Source organism: Anser cygnoides, chromosome 13 (assembly GCF_040182565.1).
Source record: "Anser cygnoides isolate HZ-2024a breed goose chromosome 13, Taihu_goose_T2T_genome, whole genome shotgun sequence".
Taxonomy (NCBI): Eukaryota; Metazoa; Chordata; class Aves; order Anseriformes; family Anatidae; genus Anser; species Anser cygnoides.
This window is the reverse complement of record NC_089885.1, coordinates 17,231,544-17,247,941: the sequence shown is the minus strand read 5'-3', so window position 1 is coordinate 17,247,941 and position 16,398 is coordinate 17,231,544. Positions and strand designations below refer to the sequence as shown.

Here is a 16,398-nt window from a genome sequence, read left to right as displayed (position 1 = left end):
ACAATTTCATTTGAATACCATTGCTTTTTTGATCAAATTAAAAGTAGTTACTGCAAGTTTTAGAAGAGAAATAGCTAATCATGCTCTGTATTGCTTTAAGGGTTGTAGAAGTTCTTAGAATCCATCGTAATTCTAGTTTTGCAATCAGTTTGTGAGGATTACTTTCTGCTGCTTTTACTCATTGTGGATGCAGTAATACAAATTTTACTGGTATTTCAGACACCTGTCGTGAGAAACCTTTGGTTATATTAACAACAGGCTTCATATGAATCCTAATATGATTCAAATTCTATTATTAAAACTCTATTATTAAAAATTCCAAGTTATTTCATGTCTTCTCCACACATATGTACGAGGTGACCAAAAAGTTGCTACTATTTTCAAAATGCTCAGCAAAGAAACCAAAAAATAAAGGAGAATTATAATATTCACCAAACTTTTAGATTTTTCTTTTGCCCCAACTCACTTTCCCATCACCTCTGTTTTTTGAGGTATGTTTTGAAAACATTTTTTTCAGTCAAAACTGTCAATTTTTTCCTGGTTTTAGTTGTCATGAAATATAAAATTAAAATATTAAAGAAGCTTATCCAATAATGATGTTATTGATTTAAATTTTACGTTTAGCTTTCTCTAATATTGGATTGTTAGTGATAGAGAGATAAATAATTCTTGACATTTTTAACCAGAATATAGTCTGCAATGTTTTTCTTCCTTTCAAGAGGAAGTACAGTGAGGAAAAAAGATAGGTCCAAAATTATATTCTTATAGCTGTCAAAGAATACATTTAAATCCACTGTCAGCCATGGATTGTGGCACTTGACTGCATTAGTATGGTTATTTTTATTCCTGAAAGAAAGGTTTATTACAAAGTAATTTATATTCCCTGGCCCAGAACTATAATGGGTCTGAACACTGAAGTCCTGTAGAGCTTTTGAAGCTGGGACATGCAGCAAAGAGCATTTCAGACAATTTCAAAGAAACAAAAAAGAAACATTGGTACAAGGAAAGAATTCTGAGTCATCAGCTGTCAGTATTGAAACACATTTTTCTCACATTGTGCTATAATTGCTGGCTCTATTAATGTGATGTGTATTATTGCTTTGGTTATTGCTGATGTTCCAAAGTCAAATTATTGTAATTTTTTTTCTTTGCCTTATCAAGAAAATTGTCTTTTTTTTTTTTTTTTTTTTTTAAGAGTCAGCTTGTTCCTCTGTGCTTTTCAGGATGAAGTATTATATGAGTTTCTCACTTTAAGATTACTTTTTCTATTCATTTTAAACCCAGTCACATAATTTTCATCCTCATTTCCATTACGGACTTTCCAAACCTATTTGTTGTAGCACATTTAAAGGTATAAACCAAGTAGTGCTTTCCATTTTATTCCCCATCCTCTTTCCCATGTAACTTCAAAAATAATATGTTGCCAGTTATGTTAGTATTTACCACTAGTGAATTGACCTTCGTATGGAAAGCCAACATAAAGTGTGAATGCCGTAATTTGAAAATCAGTCATATAAATTGACTGTAAATGATTGATAGAACTCCCCTTCTTTCTATCAGCGTTGCACACCTTTTATTGTTTCACATAAATGAGATATTCATCCAGGCTGAATATCCAAGATACCTGCTTTGATTGTAAAATACCAGAACGTGAATCAGTTTCTTGAAGTATTGCTACTTTTACGTAGGATTTTACATTATCCTTACTTATTTTTAACCTCTGAAGTAACCCAGTAGTTGTCTTGTGCTCACTTAAAAAATAATAATTTGAATAATTGAATAATTTCAGGCTGGACCTGCCAGCATCACCCAGAGTTCTTGGCAAACATGTTGGCTGACCAACTGGGCCTTTAACAAAGTTAAAGAAATAAACTTGTTAGCGTATGTTTGATCTCTGCTTCTGAGGCTTTTGTTTGTATTATTACGCAGATTTCGAAGTGTCTTGTTATAGCTTTGTGACCTTTGCCATACACCTTCACATCAGAAGCTTAGGTGGATTTTTATTCGTTTCGTCTTTCCGTTTCTCCATTTTCAGTCTCAAATAGTTGTCTCTACCAGCACAATTGGTTTTGTTAAGTACTAAATAAGACTGCCGTAGACAGCATGGACAGGAATAGAGTTTTTTTCTGTTTCTGTGATGATCTTTGCTTTAAGGGTTGCTTGTGAGGATGGGGTCCTAAAAGGCAAAGGTGCGTGCACTTCAATCATACAAACAGAAGAAACAAATAAAAAAACATTGAAAGAGTTTGTATGAAAAATGAAAAGGACACAAACCATTCTAATGGCCTGTCTTTTAGCAGTGTGATATATGGGTGCACAGTGCTTATTTACAAAGTTCATGACTTCCATAAATAATCATTTTTATCATCTGTCTTTCTTACTAACCAGAGAGAATAAAACAAGCAATTTAAATAAAGTTTTTGTTTTGTTTTGTTTTGTTTTTTGTTATTTAGAGCAGGATTGTATGACAAATAGTGGTGTCTTCTTTAAGGTTGCCTAGGCAGTTTTCTAAGAGACTGAAATCCTTTTCTCGTTCTGTAATGGTATCTAAAACAGCAGTATTTGTACTTTCATGGTATTTTCTATAAATCATATATTTTGTGCTCTGATGTGATTGATTTGTGAGGGTCACTGAACTGGGAGATTCATTGTGGATTTGTTACCGGCTTGCAGAGTAGTTCTGGATGAGTCACTTCTGCTTTCCGTGCCTCAGTTTCCTTATGCGATATGAGCGATATTCACTTGACCTGAGAATGGCCTTGCTAGATCAAGTAAGATTCATTTAATCTTGTATCCTGTCTCTAACACTTGACATTAGATACTTAGGAGCAACTGTAAAGGACAGGAGAAGCATACTTTTCCAAGCTATTCCTAAGCTTCCACCAGTTGGAGGCTCACGTGTAGCTTCTTGTGCTAGAAGTTGTTATACCCTTACACGGATTCTTTTTTTTTTTTCCATGTGTCCAGTCTGTCCAATTGCTTTTTGAAGCAATGTAAAACTTAAGCACTCAGAATATGGGCAAAGGCCTACAAACTGCATCGTTTTTTCATAGGCTTATGCAGCAGATCAGAAACTTTGCAAATACATTTTTTCACAAATAAGCATGCACATTATTAGATGAAGTAAAACAAAATTAATTTGGTTAATATTTGAAGTGTGTCTGCGCTTGAGCTAAGATCACAAGTACAGGAGGTATAAGCAGCACTTCTGCTACCCAGTGGCAGAAGACTTTGTACTGCTCAAGGAATAAGGTTTTGTCCTAAGTATTCCTATGCTAAGGAGTAGAGAGAACAGTCAAGGCTCAAGAAGTCAGTTTACCTTTGTGGAAATAAAACATGGGGATTTTAGATGCCTGCCTATTTATGATTAGCTATGATATTGTATTTTTAAAATCTTTCGATGTATGAGCATATAATTCAGTGTTCAGTCTGGCTGAAGATGTCACACCCAGGTGTGAAACTTTTCATAATAAAAAATGTTTTGGTTTTGTGTGTGGGGAGAAATCTTATCTAACGTTCACAGGGCTTGAAGGCATGGTTAAGCCACCAATCTCGTTGCTGTTGCAGTGTTCAGATAATACCTGAAGCACTCTCATAAAGAGGAATGAAGTCTTTCAGAAAATTTTGAATATTGAAGTTCTCCTTCATATTTATCACAGCATAGCACACTACAGTTTACTCAGTTTCACGAGCAAGGTAACAAAGAAAATCATGCTTTGTTACTCGTTGCTTCTAACAAAGATCTGGCCAATTAAACAGTTAGGCTCAGGGGATTTTGTTGTTGTTGTTCTCATATGTTTTATTTTTAATCTTTACATTAGTGGGTGGAATAAGTTTATCCATCAGAAAAGGTTGTAGGGTAATAACTTCTTGTGATGATCAGTAGTTTCCAACATGGTTTTCATTTGAAATATTTGGTATCACTAAATCAAAGGATACAAGCTCTTGCTGTAGTGCTGTGTGCTACCTGCCTCTGAAAGGACTGAAAACTAAATGCAAAGAGAGATGTAAATATGCGTATTCCTCTGGAGTGATTGGTTGGCTTTTCCTTCTGGGCAGCTGTTGGAACAAATCAGGTTGTGCCTAAGAGCACGATAAAGAAAAACTTTAATAAAGCTTAGCCCTCCTGGAAGCTCTGTCCTTTTAGCTATCATACTCGCTTTCAGTAATTTACTCTAGGATTTGCTGTTTTGTTGGAAGCCATAATGCTGAATTTCAGAACAGTTTTCATTTAATTTTACATTTTACAATGGGTTCATCCACATATACCCACAGCAGGCCTCTTTTACAGTAACAGTAAAGTTAATTGAGGGTAGAAGTGGAATTTTAACTCTGTATGTAGAATGCGTAACAAATAGTGCTACCTTATGATGCTCTAAGCTGTCATTCCATATAACAACTGAAAACTATCTTGTTGTACTGAGTGGTCGTGTAGATTTCTATGCAATAATTGAAATAATTGATACAATCCCATTTTTTTTCCTTGTTTTGTTTTATTTCAGTATCTTTGAATTTGATGTCTACGTGATGACACCTAGTAGTTGGTCGAATTTCCTAGGTGTTTTACGAAGAGTAATGTGTCATGCAAAAGTTACAGTGGACTGTTCATTTAACTCACTGATAAAATAAACATGAGAAATTGAACTCTTGTTCATAGCTTAATAGCTTAATACACAAGAATCATAACAATACATTAAACACTTTATTTTAAAGGAGTAGAAATTAAGCAAGTGTAAAAATCAAGGTCTAAACTAAGTCCTTGTGTCAAAGCTCAAAATTGTTTAACGAAAGTTTGAGGTGTGTTTCCTTTTCCATGTTGGTGGTCAGTTTGTAGAACAGTGTGGTGCATGTCTATGTCTAGTCAGAGCTGCACACTTGATTAACTTGATTAACTTATAATTTTGCTTGACTTTCCGTTGTTTTATTTTAGTAGTTTGGGTTCGGTAGATTCAGTTGTTTACATCACGATCTTTTTAGAATATAGAAGCTTGAACTTCTTGAAGAATTCAGAGCACCTGTTCGTGCTGTGATGGCTCTGTAAGTTGAAGTTACCGTCGCAGGGGAGTAGGTGTGAGGAGCGCAGGGAAGGTTCTCGGTTCTGGCTTATTAGCGGCGCCACGCTGCCACACTGGTGGTTGTGATGGTGTTGGCTGCCAAAAACCTGATATTTTCCCCTAAGGAAGGAGCAGCAGGTCCAGTTTCTGGGTGCATGTTAAAAAGCTTTACTGTATCACAAACAGTGTGCCTAATGTTGTTTGGAAACATCTGTCTTAGGGCACTGAATTGAGCTCAGGAAAGAACTTTGAGCTGACCCAGACTGGTGGAAGCTTGCCTTTTCTCTTACTTGCATTACAGGTTGTTGCTGGGCAGAATTAGCTTGAACGCGCTTCACTTCGTTTGCTTCTTCTGGAATAGTACAGTCTGTCTGAGGCCAGTCACATTGCTGTCATACTGAAGTAATAACACTTCAGCTGCTTGGTTTATTCTCATGTTTCTTTTCCTGCAGAGATACCAGCAAAGTGAATGATAGGCTGTAAGATGAACTGTTTCATGCACCTTTACCCAGGAACTGTGTGAGAGCTTGTCTCAGTCCCAAAGTTTAGATGGTGTACAATTAATTGGAGAATATATGTTTCCGGGTTGGACTAATCTAGATCTTTGCAACAGGTGGATATTATAGTTCCCTTCTGATTTTCATGCTTAAAAGTTGTACATTCAGTGTATATTCAAGACTTAACCATTAGTAGTGATTAAAAACAGAGCAGCAAAAATGGAATGGCATGTTAGGTGTTTGGTGTTTCCCTTTTAAACATGCCATTTTAGCAGTCTGAATATTATTACCTTTCTTGCAAATCAATTACATCAACTAAAATTTAACAGGACAGCAGGTAGATAGATCTACAATGTGTAATTCAGCAGTGGATTTGGTTCTTTAGACTACTGTGTTAATAACTTCGTCACTGATTTTAAGTCTGAGAAATAACGTGTGTATTCAAATTAATGACAGGCATGTGGAGGACAAGTTTAAAATGTATTAGATAAGTTGTAGGTGTAGCTTTCCTGAAAGACCTTAAAAACTACTCCTCTCTATGTATCACTGTAATAAAATACTAAATTACTCCTCTCCTTATATAGCTGTAATGATTTGCATTGGAAGTAAGAATTAGAATGAAATTGGAATTTGATTTTTATAAGAAAAAATATATTATTGCATATGATTACTTCTAAAAGTGTGTATCAAATACACTTTCAATCTTAAGATTTTGGATCCCAAAGAACTAAGAGGGAGGCATTTTTAGTAATATAACTTAAATAGAAAGTCACGACAGTTTATATACTGGAATCCTCAATACACACAGGTGTCACAAAATTTCAGAACTGGGTTTCAAGGTGCAATGACTACTGTACAGTAAGAAAATGCATCTTCCTTTTTTCTTTTGCTTTTGTTCTATTGAATCACATAAATAGGAGTCAGAAATGCTGGAGAAGGAAGATGATGAGTTGGCTTTCTGATAAATCCAACACTAGAAAATACATTTTTGGTTTATCCCTAGCATCTCCTGATCAGTATGGTGAAAAGACACCGTAAGATACTTCTGGAGTATTGAAGAATTCAATCTTTCTGGAACTATTTTTAGTACTTACTGACACTCTGTATATCTTCTGAGCAACTCTTTCTGATTTATTAATCTGAAATTGCAGTATTATTTATTATCTTCCAGTGCGCAGTGAAGGGCCATCTTGCATTGTGTTATATCAAACACTTTCCTAGTTTAAAATGGTAGTTCCACTGTTATTTTCTCGCAGTAGTGCAAAGAGAATAAGCTTTCATGATTTGGAAAAGCACAGCTTCATTTATTTCAAAAGCAAAAAACGGATGCTGGGGTAGTTATATGTCCCACATAAACTTTCTCTTCTGAGTTTTACAATACCCTGCAGAGGGTGAAGGCCTTGAGATATGCTAACTATCATGTTCATTTTAGCAGTGTCTGCACCAGGCTTACAATCTGTAAAAAACTGTTTGCGAATGTTGGGAGAACCTAGCTGTTGAGAAATCTAATCAAAAAGGAAGAAAAGATCTCTATTATATTAGGTTATTTGTCATTCTATTACATTTTGCCCACCTTAATTGTAAATTTTCTGCATTGAGATTGTGTTTTTTAATGTCAAAGTTCATAACGCAGTGATAACACATGAAAGTATGGACTCTGCATCTGAAAGAATGTCCTCGTGATGAAAATCCAGAGAAGACATTATTTTATTGAGTTATTTTCTTAGTGTTTCTGGATTTCAGAAGAGAGGGGTGTGTGTGAGATATTCATGCCATTCAGACGAAAACTTCTCTCACCATTTTGTCCTAGAAGTGTTAACACAAAAGGAAGATACAGTGGTTTTACTCGCAGTTGAACTTCAGTTTAAATGGGCCTCAGATCAAATAAGATACTCTTGCTAAGTAACTTACCGGTAAAAGGTTAGGATATGGGTTTGAAGATGCCGTCCGTTTAAAGAAATCATATACTTTTTCTTAGCTGAAATATTTTTTAGGGTGGATAAGAGGGAACAAAATAATTTAATGAACATTAGTTTGCAAACATTTGCACTTTTTAACAAGTCAACCTATCAGAGGTTTTTTTTGTTGTTGTTGTTTGTTTTTTTTTCTCCATTTGTCATGAGCCAAATGTGTATGCGTCCATCACCTTCAGTTCCCACTGAAATTACCAGAAGCTGAGGATCCTGGACAGTCTCTGCTTGAGGGTAAAGGAATTTTCAGAAACATCTCAGCTGTTTCTATTTTCTTTTATACAAGTGGCTGTCAGTTTGAATCCCCTTCTGCCTGAGAGTACTGATATGGTTATAGAGCAGGTAGTGAACAGGAGGGCATTAGGGATTCACACTGCTCCAACACCCAGTCAGCATTCATCTGAGAGCTCTAAAATGTGGGATTAGGAGCCTAAGATACATTGCTTGGCTGTCGGAGTGAAATGAGGTGGTGATTTAGGAGCTGTTCTGAACAGCGGTTCAGAACTGTTGCCTGTTACCACCAAAAGCACAGTGATGCGGTAGAGAATTACGTGACTAAAGCAGTCATTTATGTTTATTTGAAACAGAGTGTGATAGCGATAGAAAAACATGAACAGAACTCATAGGAATCTTGACCCACAACTTAAAAAGTCTGTGGTTGTTCTGACAAAGAGCTAGTGTTTCAAATGTGTAAGCAACTTTGCATCTGCAGAGTTTTTGCATTGTACAATTTTCTTATCTTTGCAATTTTATTTTCTCTTTTGAGGTACTGTCACTCAGCTCACAAGGTAACCAACTGCATTAATTACACACACATAAGTAACCTTTCTGTAAACTGTGTGCTGATAGGTGTATTAACTCAGCACCCTTGAAACAAAACAGCTGTCTAACAGGCTTTAATATTCTAGAATGCATGAACATGTTAACTGTACACTGTGAAGTATTCACAGACAAAGGACCTTTATTAGAGCCTCAATACTTAGGATATTATAGCTCTGAGTGTAGTAATAGGCACCAGTTATAGGAATTTGTATCCGTTATTGCCTATCATGTAGAATATTTTGTGTTTAGGGTTTTAGCTTGGCTTTGGGAATTCACATTTTTGCATTCAAAGTGTCAGCTGTGAAAGAAAATGCAAGTTTAATTTTCACCTTTTATTAAAAATATTGGCCATTGTATAGCTGTTGTCTAGTTTTATGAATTAGAAATTGAAACTCTGCTACTATAATCTTTTCTTTGGTAATGCAGCACTGTAGTTGCATACCAGTTCCATATGTCTTGACAAAAGCAGACAAGGAAACGGAGGCTGAGACCCATCTTTTAATTTTTCAGGAGAACTGCAAAGGTTTTCTGTCTTGCTACATATGAAATAATTAGCAGTTGGCAAACAACTGCATTAATTTCTGGACTTGCTTAAAAGATTTTAGGATCCTTTGGATGCAAGATTGTGTTTCAGCCAAAGGTTTTATTATAAAGTAATTGCTTTCAAGTAATTCAGGAATTCATTAAAATGGGAACCTGAGGTTGTGGTTGTTTTTTGGTTTTGTTTTTTTTTTTTAAACATTTTATGTTAGCTGTTTTTGTATGGTTATATAGCACAATATTCTTCCCCTTCCTCCCATTTTCCCTATTTGTTTGAGAAATTACTATGTTCTATCAACTTATAAGTGTAAGTGTGCGAGATGTTTTGGACACAACAGACCATACCACTGTAGCTGCTCTTTTTCCTATTTCTCTTGAAGATGAAGCCCACTTTCCAATTTCTGGCCTGAAAGAACATTCATTGCAATGCAAATGTTGTCGACATTTTGTGAAATATTGTGATAAGAGACTGTGATTGATAAGAGACTGTGTCACCTCAATGTGTACAAGGCAAGTTTATCTGTAGGCTTTAGGTGCACCTTGCTACATGCAGTCCTGTCTGTAACACTTGAAGCTCTATAGATTGTTATGTTAGGTGTCCATGTTTCATTGTTTATGTATTTATTAACGTACCTAAATGTTCCATTTTTTAAAAACTCTCTAATTTTTTATTTACTTGACAGCCCAAAACAGCTCCGAAAAGGACGTTTGGATCCATTACAAATGACCAGGTAAATATACAGCAGGCAGAGTTCAACAAGTATGCCAGTTTCATCATTTTAGAGATTGTTTTATGCATGAATACTCTGAAAGGGTTGTTATAAAAATTGAATAAGGTAACAGAACTGGTTATAGCTCTGATAAAGAATCTTGTGATTAGGGCTCAGAGCCTCTTAAAGCTGGTCTTGGCTCTCAGATGGGCATAGCTTTGTTCTGCCTCAGATAGCTAGGTTACATTGCTTGAACTGTCTTTTTAGATTTAAAAAGTTAACGTTTTTTTATTTCTCACTCCCATCTTGCTATAGTTATGAAGACAAAGTAACGGATTTTTTTTTATCAATTAACTTAATGGTGAAAGGTACTATATAAATGTTAATTACCTATTATACTACTTCTCAGGACACATAGCCTTCCTAGTGTGAATGAAACCTTCAGATCTCTGCGATAATGTGGTGACTGAGGTATACTTCCGTCCAAATAACAATCTGTCCCTATAGGAAATATTGACTTCACCGATGTTTTGATGATGATAGATCAAAACTTAATCCTGAAAGTTTTCCTTCACGTTTCTCTCAGGCTTTTTAACTCTCAATTTCTTTGCTCATGCAGGAGAGAATTAGATATTTTTAATCTTCAAAATTTGTTTCCTGAATGTTTCATCATTTTGAGGACTGTTTAGAGTGGAAGAATTCTCTCTTCTTAGAAAATGCAGTTGTTAAAATGCAGCATAACACCATACCTAATCTTATCCCTTAAACAATGTGAAGCAGATTTGCCTAAATTAGGAAAAGGCATAATTTTTGTAACTTTCTCTTTATTTCAGTGCTTTAAAAAGATGTATAATCCTCTAATGAATAGTAAGAAATTCTCTTGAATACTGTTTTTTTTCCATATAGAAAAATTAATCAAGTGGTAATAATTGACCTGGAAGAGCTCTTTGCATTCTTTTCTGTTTCTCCAGTAGCTTACTGCTGGTAATGGAGAATTGAAGCTATATATTTTATATCAAGTCATACGCTATAATTAAAAATATCTTTCTCATAGTTAAAAGAAAAGCAGAAATGTGTATGCATATGTATAGCTGCGTGTATTGAAGGTCTATATGAAGTGTTTGTTGTAGTTGTGGGATCTAATGACAGAATAATCAGTGCCCATCTGTCAAGTTGTGTACAAATAAAGAAGAAAAAGATAGCTGACTTTTTTTTTCCTTTTCTCCAGCTTCTGTTATATTTTTCTGGAAATCTATGTTAAAATATAGAATATGTAATTCATCATTTCTCAATAGTTCTGCAATTTATTTCAACTAACTTCTAGCCAGATTGAAGATGAAGAGGAAACCCACACTTCGTCTTCTTGAAGAGATCAGTGTAGAATTACCATTTGAAAAATTAACCTAATCGATTCAAAATGTAAATCTTACACTTCTTGTAAGAATAATCTTTTCGTGTCTCCTGTTGAAGAAGCCAAAGTTGTATTTTTTTAATTGTTTCAAAATGTATTCCAGTTCACTTTAGACTGTCCCTAGTTGCAACGTAATGTTGTCACAAATGCTGTGCATGTGGCACAGTAATGCTTGAAATGTGGATGAATTGTTCTTTTCCATGAAAGAAATGATTACTTATGTAAGGTCAAATTCTGGCTTTGAGAAAACACATCAATGAAAGAGTACAGCCTCACACAGAATTAGACCTACAAATGCATTCATTTAATGGTGGGCGACAAGATGCAGTGAATACAAATCTTTTAACAACAATGAGAAATAAGGAAACTTGCATATTGGGAACATTTTCTTTCCCTTTGGTCTGAAGTGTCTCAAATCAGTTCAGAACACACATAATTAGGACTAAAGGTGAGAGACAAGCACAATAAATGCAGAAAGAACCAGGCTAGAAGTAGTTGTTGCAAGAATGACACATACAAAGAAAATCCTAATTACTCAGCATTTTTATCAATGCTTTCTTCTCCTGTTTATCCCGTACACTCAGCTTTAATGATCTGTGTTTTAGCTCTACCCTTATGGAAAATATGGCTGCAAAACTGCCTTTACATCCTTTCTTATTCTGAAGGTTGAGCGATGGGAGAATAGAAAAGAGGATAATTGCGATATTCTTAATCTCTGCTCATCTGAAGACATAGCAGAGGAGGGAATCTAGCTCTATATTCCAATTTTTGTATTAGCATACTCTGTCAGCACAAGGGTTTTTAAAGGAAGCCATGTTTGTGCAATATATATAGTATTTGCTATTCCAGGGGTGTTATGTATTCAACAATCCCCGTGAAAAGAAGTGATTATTTTCAAAGTGAATGTCATAGTTCTGTGATATTTTTTAAAATGAAAATATATCTTCTTTTCTCACTTGGATTGTAATTTTCACTACAAATAGAAAATAAATCATGATGAAGAAAGGAATAATTTTTAGGAATTTATGTATTTCTAATAAACTGTTATGGTTTAGTTTTGTCTGAACAATCTAATGACCGAATTGTGTAGTGAGCCCCTCTTCGGTGATGTGGGTGGTGGTTTTTGCTTTTTTGCTTTGTATGCTAAGGATTTCAGATCATGTCCAGAGTTGTTCCATGAACTGTGAAATAGTCCCTTTATCTTTGTTGTTTTCCTTGAAATTGAGGATTGGATTAGATCATCCAATGTATGCATACTACTTTGCCTTTGGACATGGTTGAACTTTGGCTACATTCCTCTTCTTAACACTCACTGGTACGGTACAGAAAGCAAATTACATCTGTCCAAGAATTCTAATTTATTTTATTTTATTTTTTTTCTGTAGAAAGAGAGCAATTGGTTTAAAAAAGAAACAAAGACAACAACAAAAAGAAATATATTGTGTGCCCCTGCCCCCAAAACAATCAAACGCAAAACCCCTGTTATTCTAAATTGTTTTCTTCATGTGTTTGCTCTGAAGCTTTCTTAAAGCTCCTGGTCTTAAAGCATAATCGGATATTGCAAATTAGCAGCAAATACACAAATGTGTATTCCTGTATATCTCCACCATATATATGTTTTATGACGACTTCAAAACTTTAATGAGATTATTCTCTGATTAATTATACTGCTGTGCTAAAGTATACTCTTTTTGTGTCTTGTAGGGTCAAAATGTGTTTGGTCTTGATATAATTGAGACACCTGAGGGAGATAAGTGGCCTCAACTGATTGTCCAGCAGATCCTGGATAGGGAGCAGAAGGATACCTATGTGATGAAGATTAAAGTTGAAGATGGTGGAAGCCCTCCAAGATCTAGCACCGCCATCCTGCAAGTCACAGTGACTGATGTGAATGATAATCGCCCAGTCTTCAAAGAAAATGATGTTGAAGTTAGTATTCCAGAAAATGCTCCAGTAGGCACCTCTGTTTCTCAGCTCCATGCCACTGATGCAGACCTGGGCTCAAATGCACAAATCCACTTCTATTTCAGCAATCAGATCTCCAGTTTGGCCAAAAGGCTGTTTGCCATTGATAATGCCACTGGTCTTATCACCATAAGAGAACCGCTAGACAGAGAGGAATCTCCTGTACACAAATTAACTGTTTTGGCAAGTGATGGCAGTTCAACTCCATCAAGAGCAACAGTGACTGTTAATGTCACAGATATTAATGACAATGTCCCATCAATAGACACAAGATACATCATCAATCCAGTGAATGGGACGGTGCTTTTGTCTGAGAAAGCTCCACTTAATACAAAAATTGCATTGATAACAGTAATGGACAAGGATGCTGATCTGAATGGAAAGGTTACTTGTTTTACAGATCATGATGTCCCTTTTAGGCTGAAGCCAGTGTTTGATAATCAGTTTCTCCTGGAAACAGCCACATTTCTAGATTATGAAGCAACACGGGAATATGCTATTAAAATAGTGGCTTCAGATTCAGGGAAACCTCCCTTAAACCAGTCTGCAATGCTCCTGATCAAAATTAAAGATGAAAATGACAATGCCCCAGTTTTTACACAGCCTATTATAGGTCTTTCCATCCCTGAAAACAATGCTCCAGGTACTCAGCTAACCAAGATAAGTGCTACAGATGCCGACAGTGGGCGCAATGCTGAGATCAGCTATATTCTGGGTCCTGATGCACCCCCCATTTTCAACCTTGACCGCCGTACAGGCATTCTGACAGCAGTCAGGAAGTTGGACAGAGAAAAACAAGACAGGTACTCCTTCACTGTACTGGCTAAGGATAACGGGATGCCGCCCTTGCAGACCAATGCTACTGTGACAGTGTCAGTCCTGGACCAGAATGATAACAGCCCTGCTTTCACACATAATGAATATAATTTCTATGTGCCAGAAAACTTACCCATGTATGGCACAGTAGGGCTTATCACAGTAACAGATGCTGACTCTGGAGAAAATGCTGCGGTCACTCTCTCTATATTAAATGGTAGAGATAATTTCATTATAGATCCACTTACTGGTGTAATAAGGCCTAACATTACCTTTGATAGGGAACAGCAGGGGTCATACACTTTTCAGGTGAAAGCTGTGGATGGAGGAAGACAGCAGCGTTCCTCAACTGCCAAAGTGACCATCAATGTTGTTGATGTAAATGACAACAGGCCTGTTTTTGTTATTCCTTCATCTAATTATTCATATGAGTTGGTTCCAACATCATCCAGTCCAGGGTCTGTAGTTACTAAAGTCTTTGCAGTTGACAATGACACAGGCATGAATGCAGAGCTCCGTTACAGCATCATAGGTGGGAACTCAAGGGGCTTGTTTACAATTGACCAATTAACAGGCAATATTACTTTGAAAGAGAAGGTAATTACATCAGATCATGGTTTGCACAGACTGGTGATAAAAGTCAATGACCTAGGACAGCCGGAGTCTCTTTATACTATAGCTCTTGTGCATTTGTTTGTGAATGAGACAGTCACCAATAGTTCCTATGTACAAGAGCTAGTGCGCAGGAATATGGAAACTCCAGTTGGCCAGAACATTGGGGATGGTGAGATAACCCCACAAACCAATGATTATGTCAAGATCATAATAGCGATTATTGCAGGAACAATGACAGTTATTCTGGTAATTTTTGTTACTGCTTTAGTACGGTGCCGCCAGACGCCCAGGCACAAAGTTGTCCAAAAAAACAAGCAGAGTGGTGAATGGGTTTCCCCAAACCAAGAGAATAGGCAGATCAAGAAGAAGAAGAAGAAGAAGAAGCGCTCTCCAAAAAGTCTCCTCCTCAACTTTGTGACTATTGAAGAATCTAAGCCTGATGATCCTGGCCATGAGCACATAAATGGCACTTTAGACATTCCTGTAGAGCTAGAAGAACAGACTATGGGAAAATATAACTGGGCCACCACACCAACCACATTTAAACCTGATAGCCCAGATTTGGCAAAGCACTACAAGTCTGCTTCTCCACAGCCTACCTTTCAAATTAAACCTGAGACTCCTGTACCCCCCAAGAAGCACCATGTCATTCAGGAACTGCCTCTAGATAACACCTTTGTGGTGGGCTGTGACTCACTCTCCAAGTGCTCATCAAGCAGCTCGGACCCTTACAGTGTTTCCGAATGCAGCTGTCAAGGAGGCTTCAAGACCCCAGGCCCCATTCACACCAGACAGGTAATGGAAATTTTAAGGTTCTCTCTTTCTCCTTCACTTCTTGCTTTTCCATTCATATAGCTCTACCTCTAAGCACTGCATAATAACTTTCTCTGCAAGGATTAAAAGTTTGAAAGGTTGTGCTTGTTCCGGGCACTGAAATATAAACAATTTGAGATCCATCAGTGTTAACGGGAATTAATTGAAGTGATTACTGGCTGTAAGGAAATGGAGCAGTGAATTATTTCACTGGTGGGTATTCCTGACTGCAGATGGCAGTATGGCACTTCCTGCATTACTACAGTATGTTGCGCAGCTCTGTGAGACAGAGGGGTTATGATACTGTCCTCTGTAGTATTGTATGCTCAAGAATTGAAGTAATCTAGGCCAGGTAGAAAGCAATAAAGCTTTACAGGATCTGATAAGTGGTTCTTAATATTAATGGAGTCTGGAATTGCAGCCTTCATTTGGGCACAGCTTTACTTCAAGGTCCCTCAAAAGCAGGCAAGGATTTTCCTCTGAGAGCTTCAGTGCCATATTCAGACTAGAAGAGTACTGGACTACTTAAATCTGGTAGAATGACGCAGTCAACAGGCAAAGCTGGGGGAAAATTGGAAGCATCGGTATAATTCCTCTCACTTTTTAGCTGCTATGCTTGATAAACCAGATACTAGCTTCTCAGAAATTAAGTGCAGCATAGGAAATGTCTAAAGACTCCTTAATTTAAAATTAAATTAAAATGAGGACCTACAAGACACTATAGAAAGGCTGTAAGTCACTGGAAATTGAATCTAATTTCTATCCATGTTCTGAAAAAAAAAATCATTAATAATAAAACTTTGCTGTTTGTTTGCTGCTTTTTCTTCGTGAATATCACAGAGTATTCAATGAAAATAGTTTTGTAGTCAAGTTTTAATTGGTGAAGGAATCAATCATTAAAGAAACAATATTTCTAAAGAGTTTGTAATATCATTGATAATATATTTTAATATTATTGTTTGGGAACATGTCCTCAGCATGACTAAGTCTGCTAGACTTTTTGCTACAGTTGAGGTTTTGAATTTCTCCTGTGGGCTTTCTTTTATTACCACTACAGTGATATCGAAATGTTCCTAAAAAAACTCTTTATGCACACTACGCATCATATTATTAAAAATTACAGGACAGGTTGGTTATTTTACTTTATTCCCCTTAACAACACAGTTTTGTATGGTAGTTCATATT

At 36.3% G+C, this 16,398-nt stretch overlaps 1 protein-coding gene across 12 annotated transcripts in view; it reads left to right on the top strand.

The window, feature by feature from the left end:
* The window catches only part of PCDH11X (protocadherin 11 X-linked), a 490,061-nt gene that overhangs the window by 62,206 nt on the left and 411,457 nt on the right, over positions 1–16,398 (top strand). For all 12 annotated transcript variants that reach the window (XR_010834843.1, XM_048077757.2, XM_067005160.1 and 9 more), the window contains 2 exons: positions 9,567–9,614; positions 12,709–15,195. Coding sequence is in view for 11 of the 12 variants with exons in the window: in XM_048077757.2 (XP_047933714.2) it covers positions 9,567–9,614; positions 12,709–15,195 (2,535 nt within the window). In the remaining variant the exon portion in view is untranslated. The remainder of the gene's footprint in view (positions 1–9,566; positions 9,615–12,708; positions 15,196–16,398) is intronic.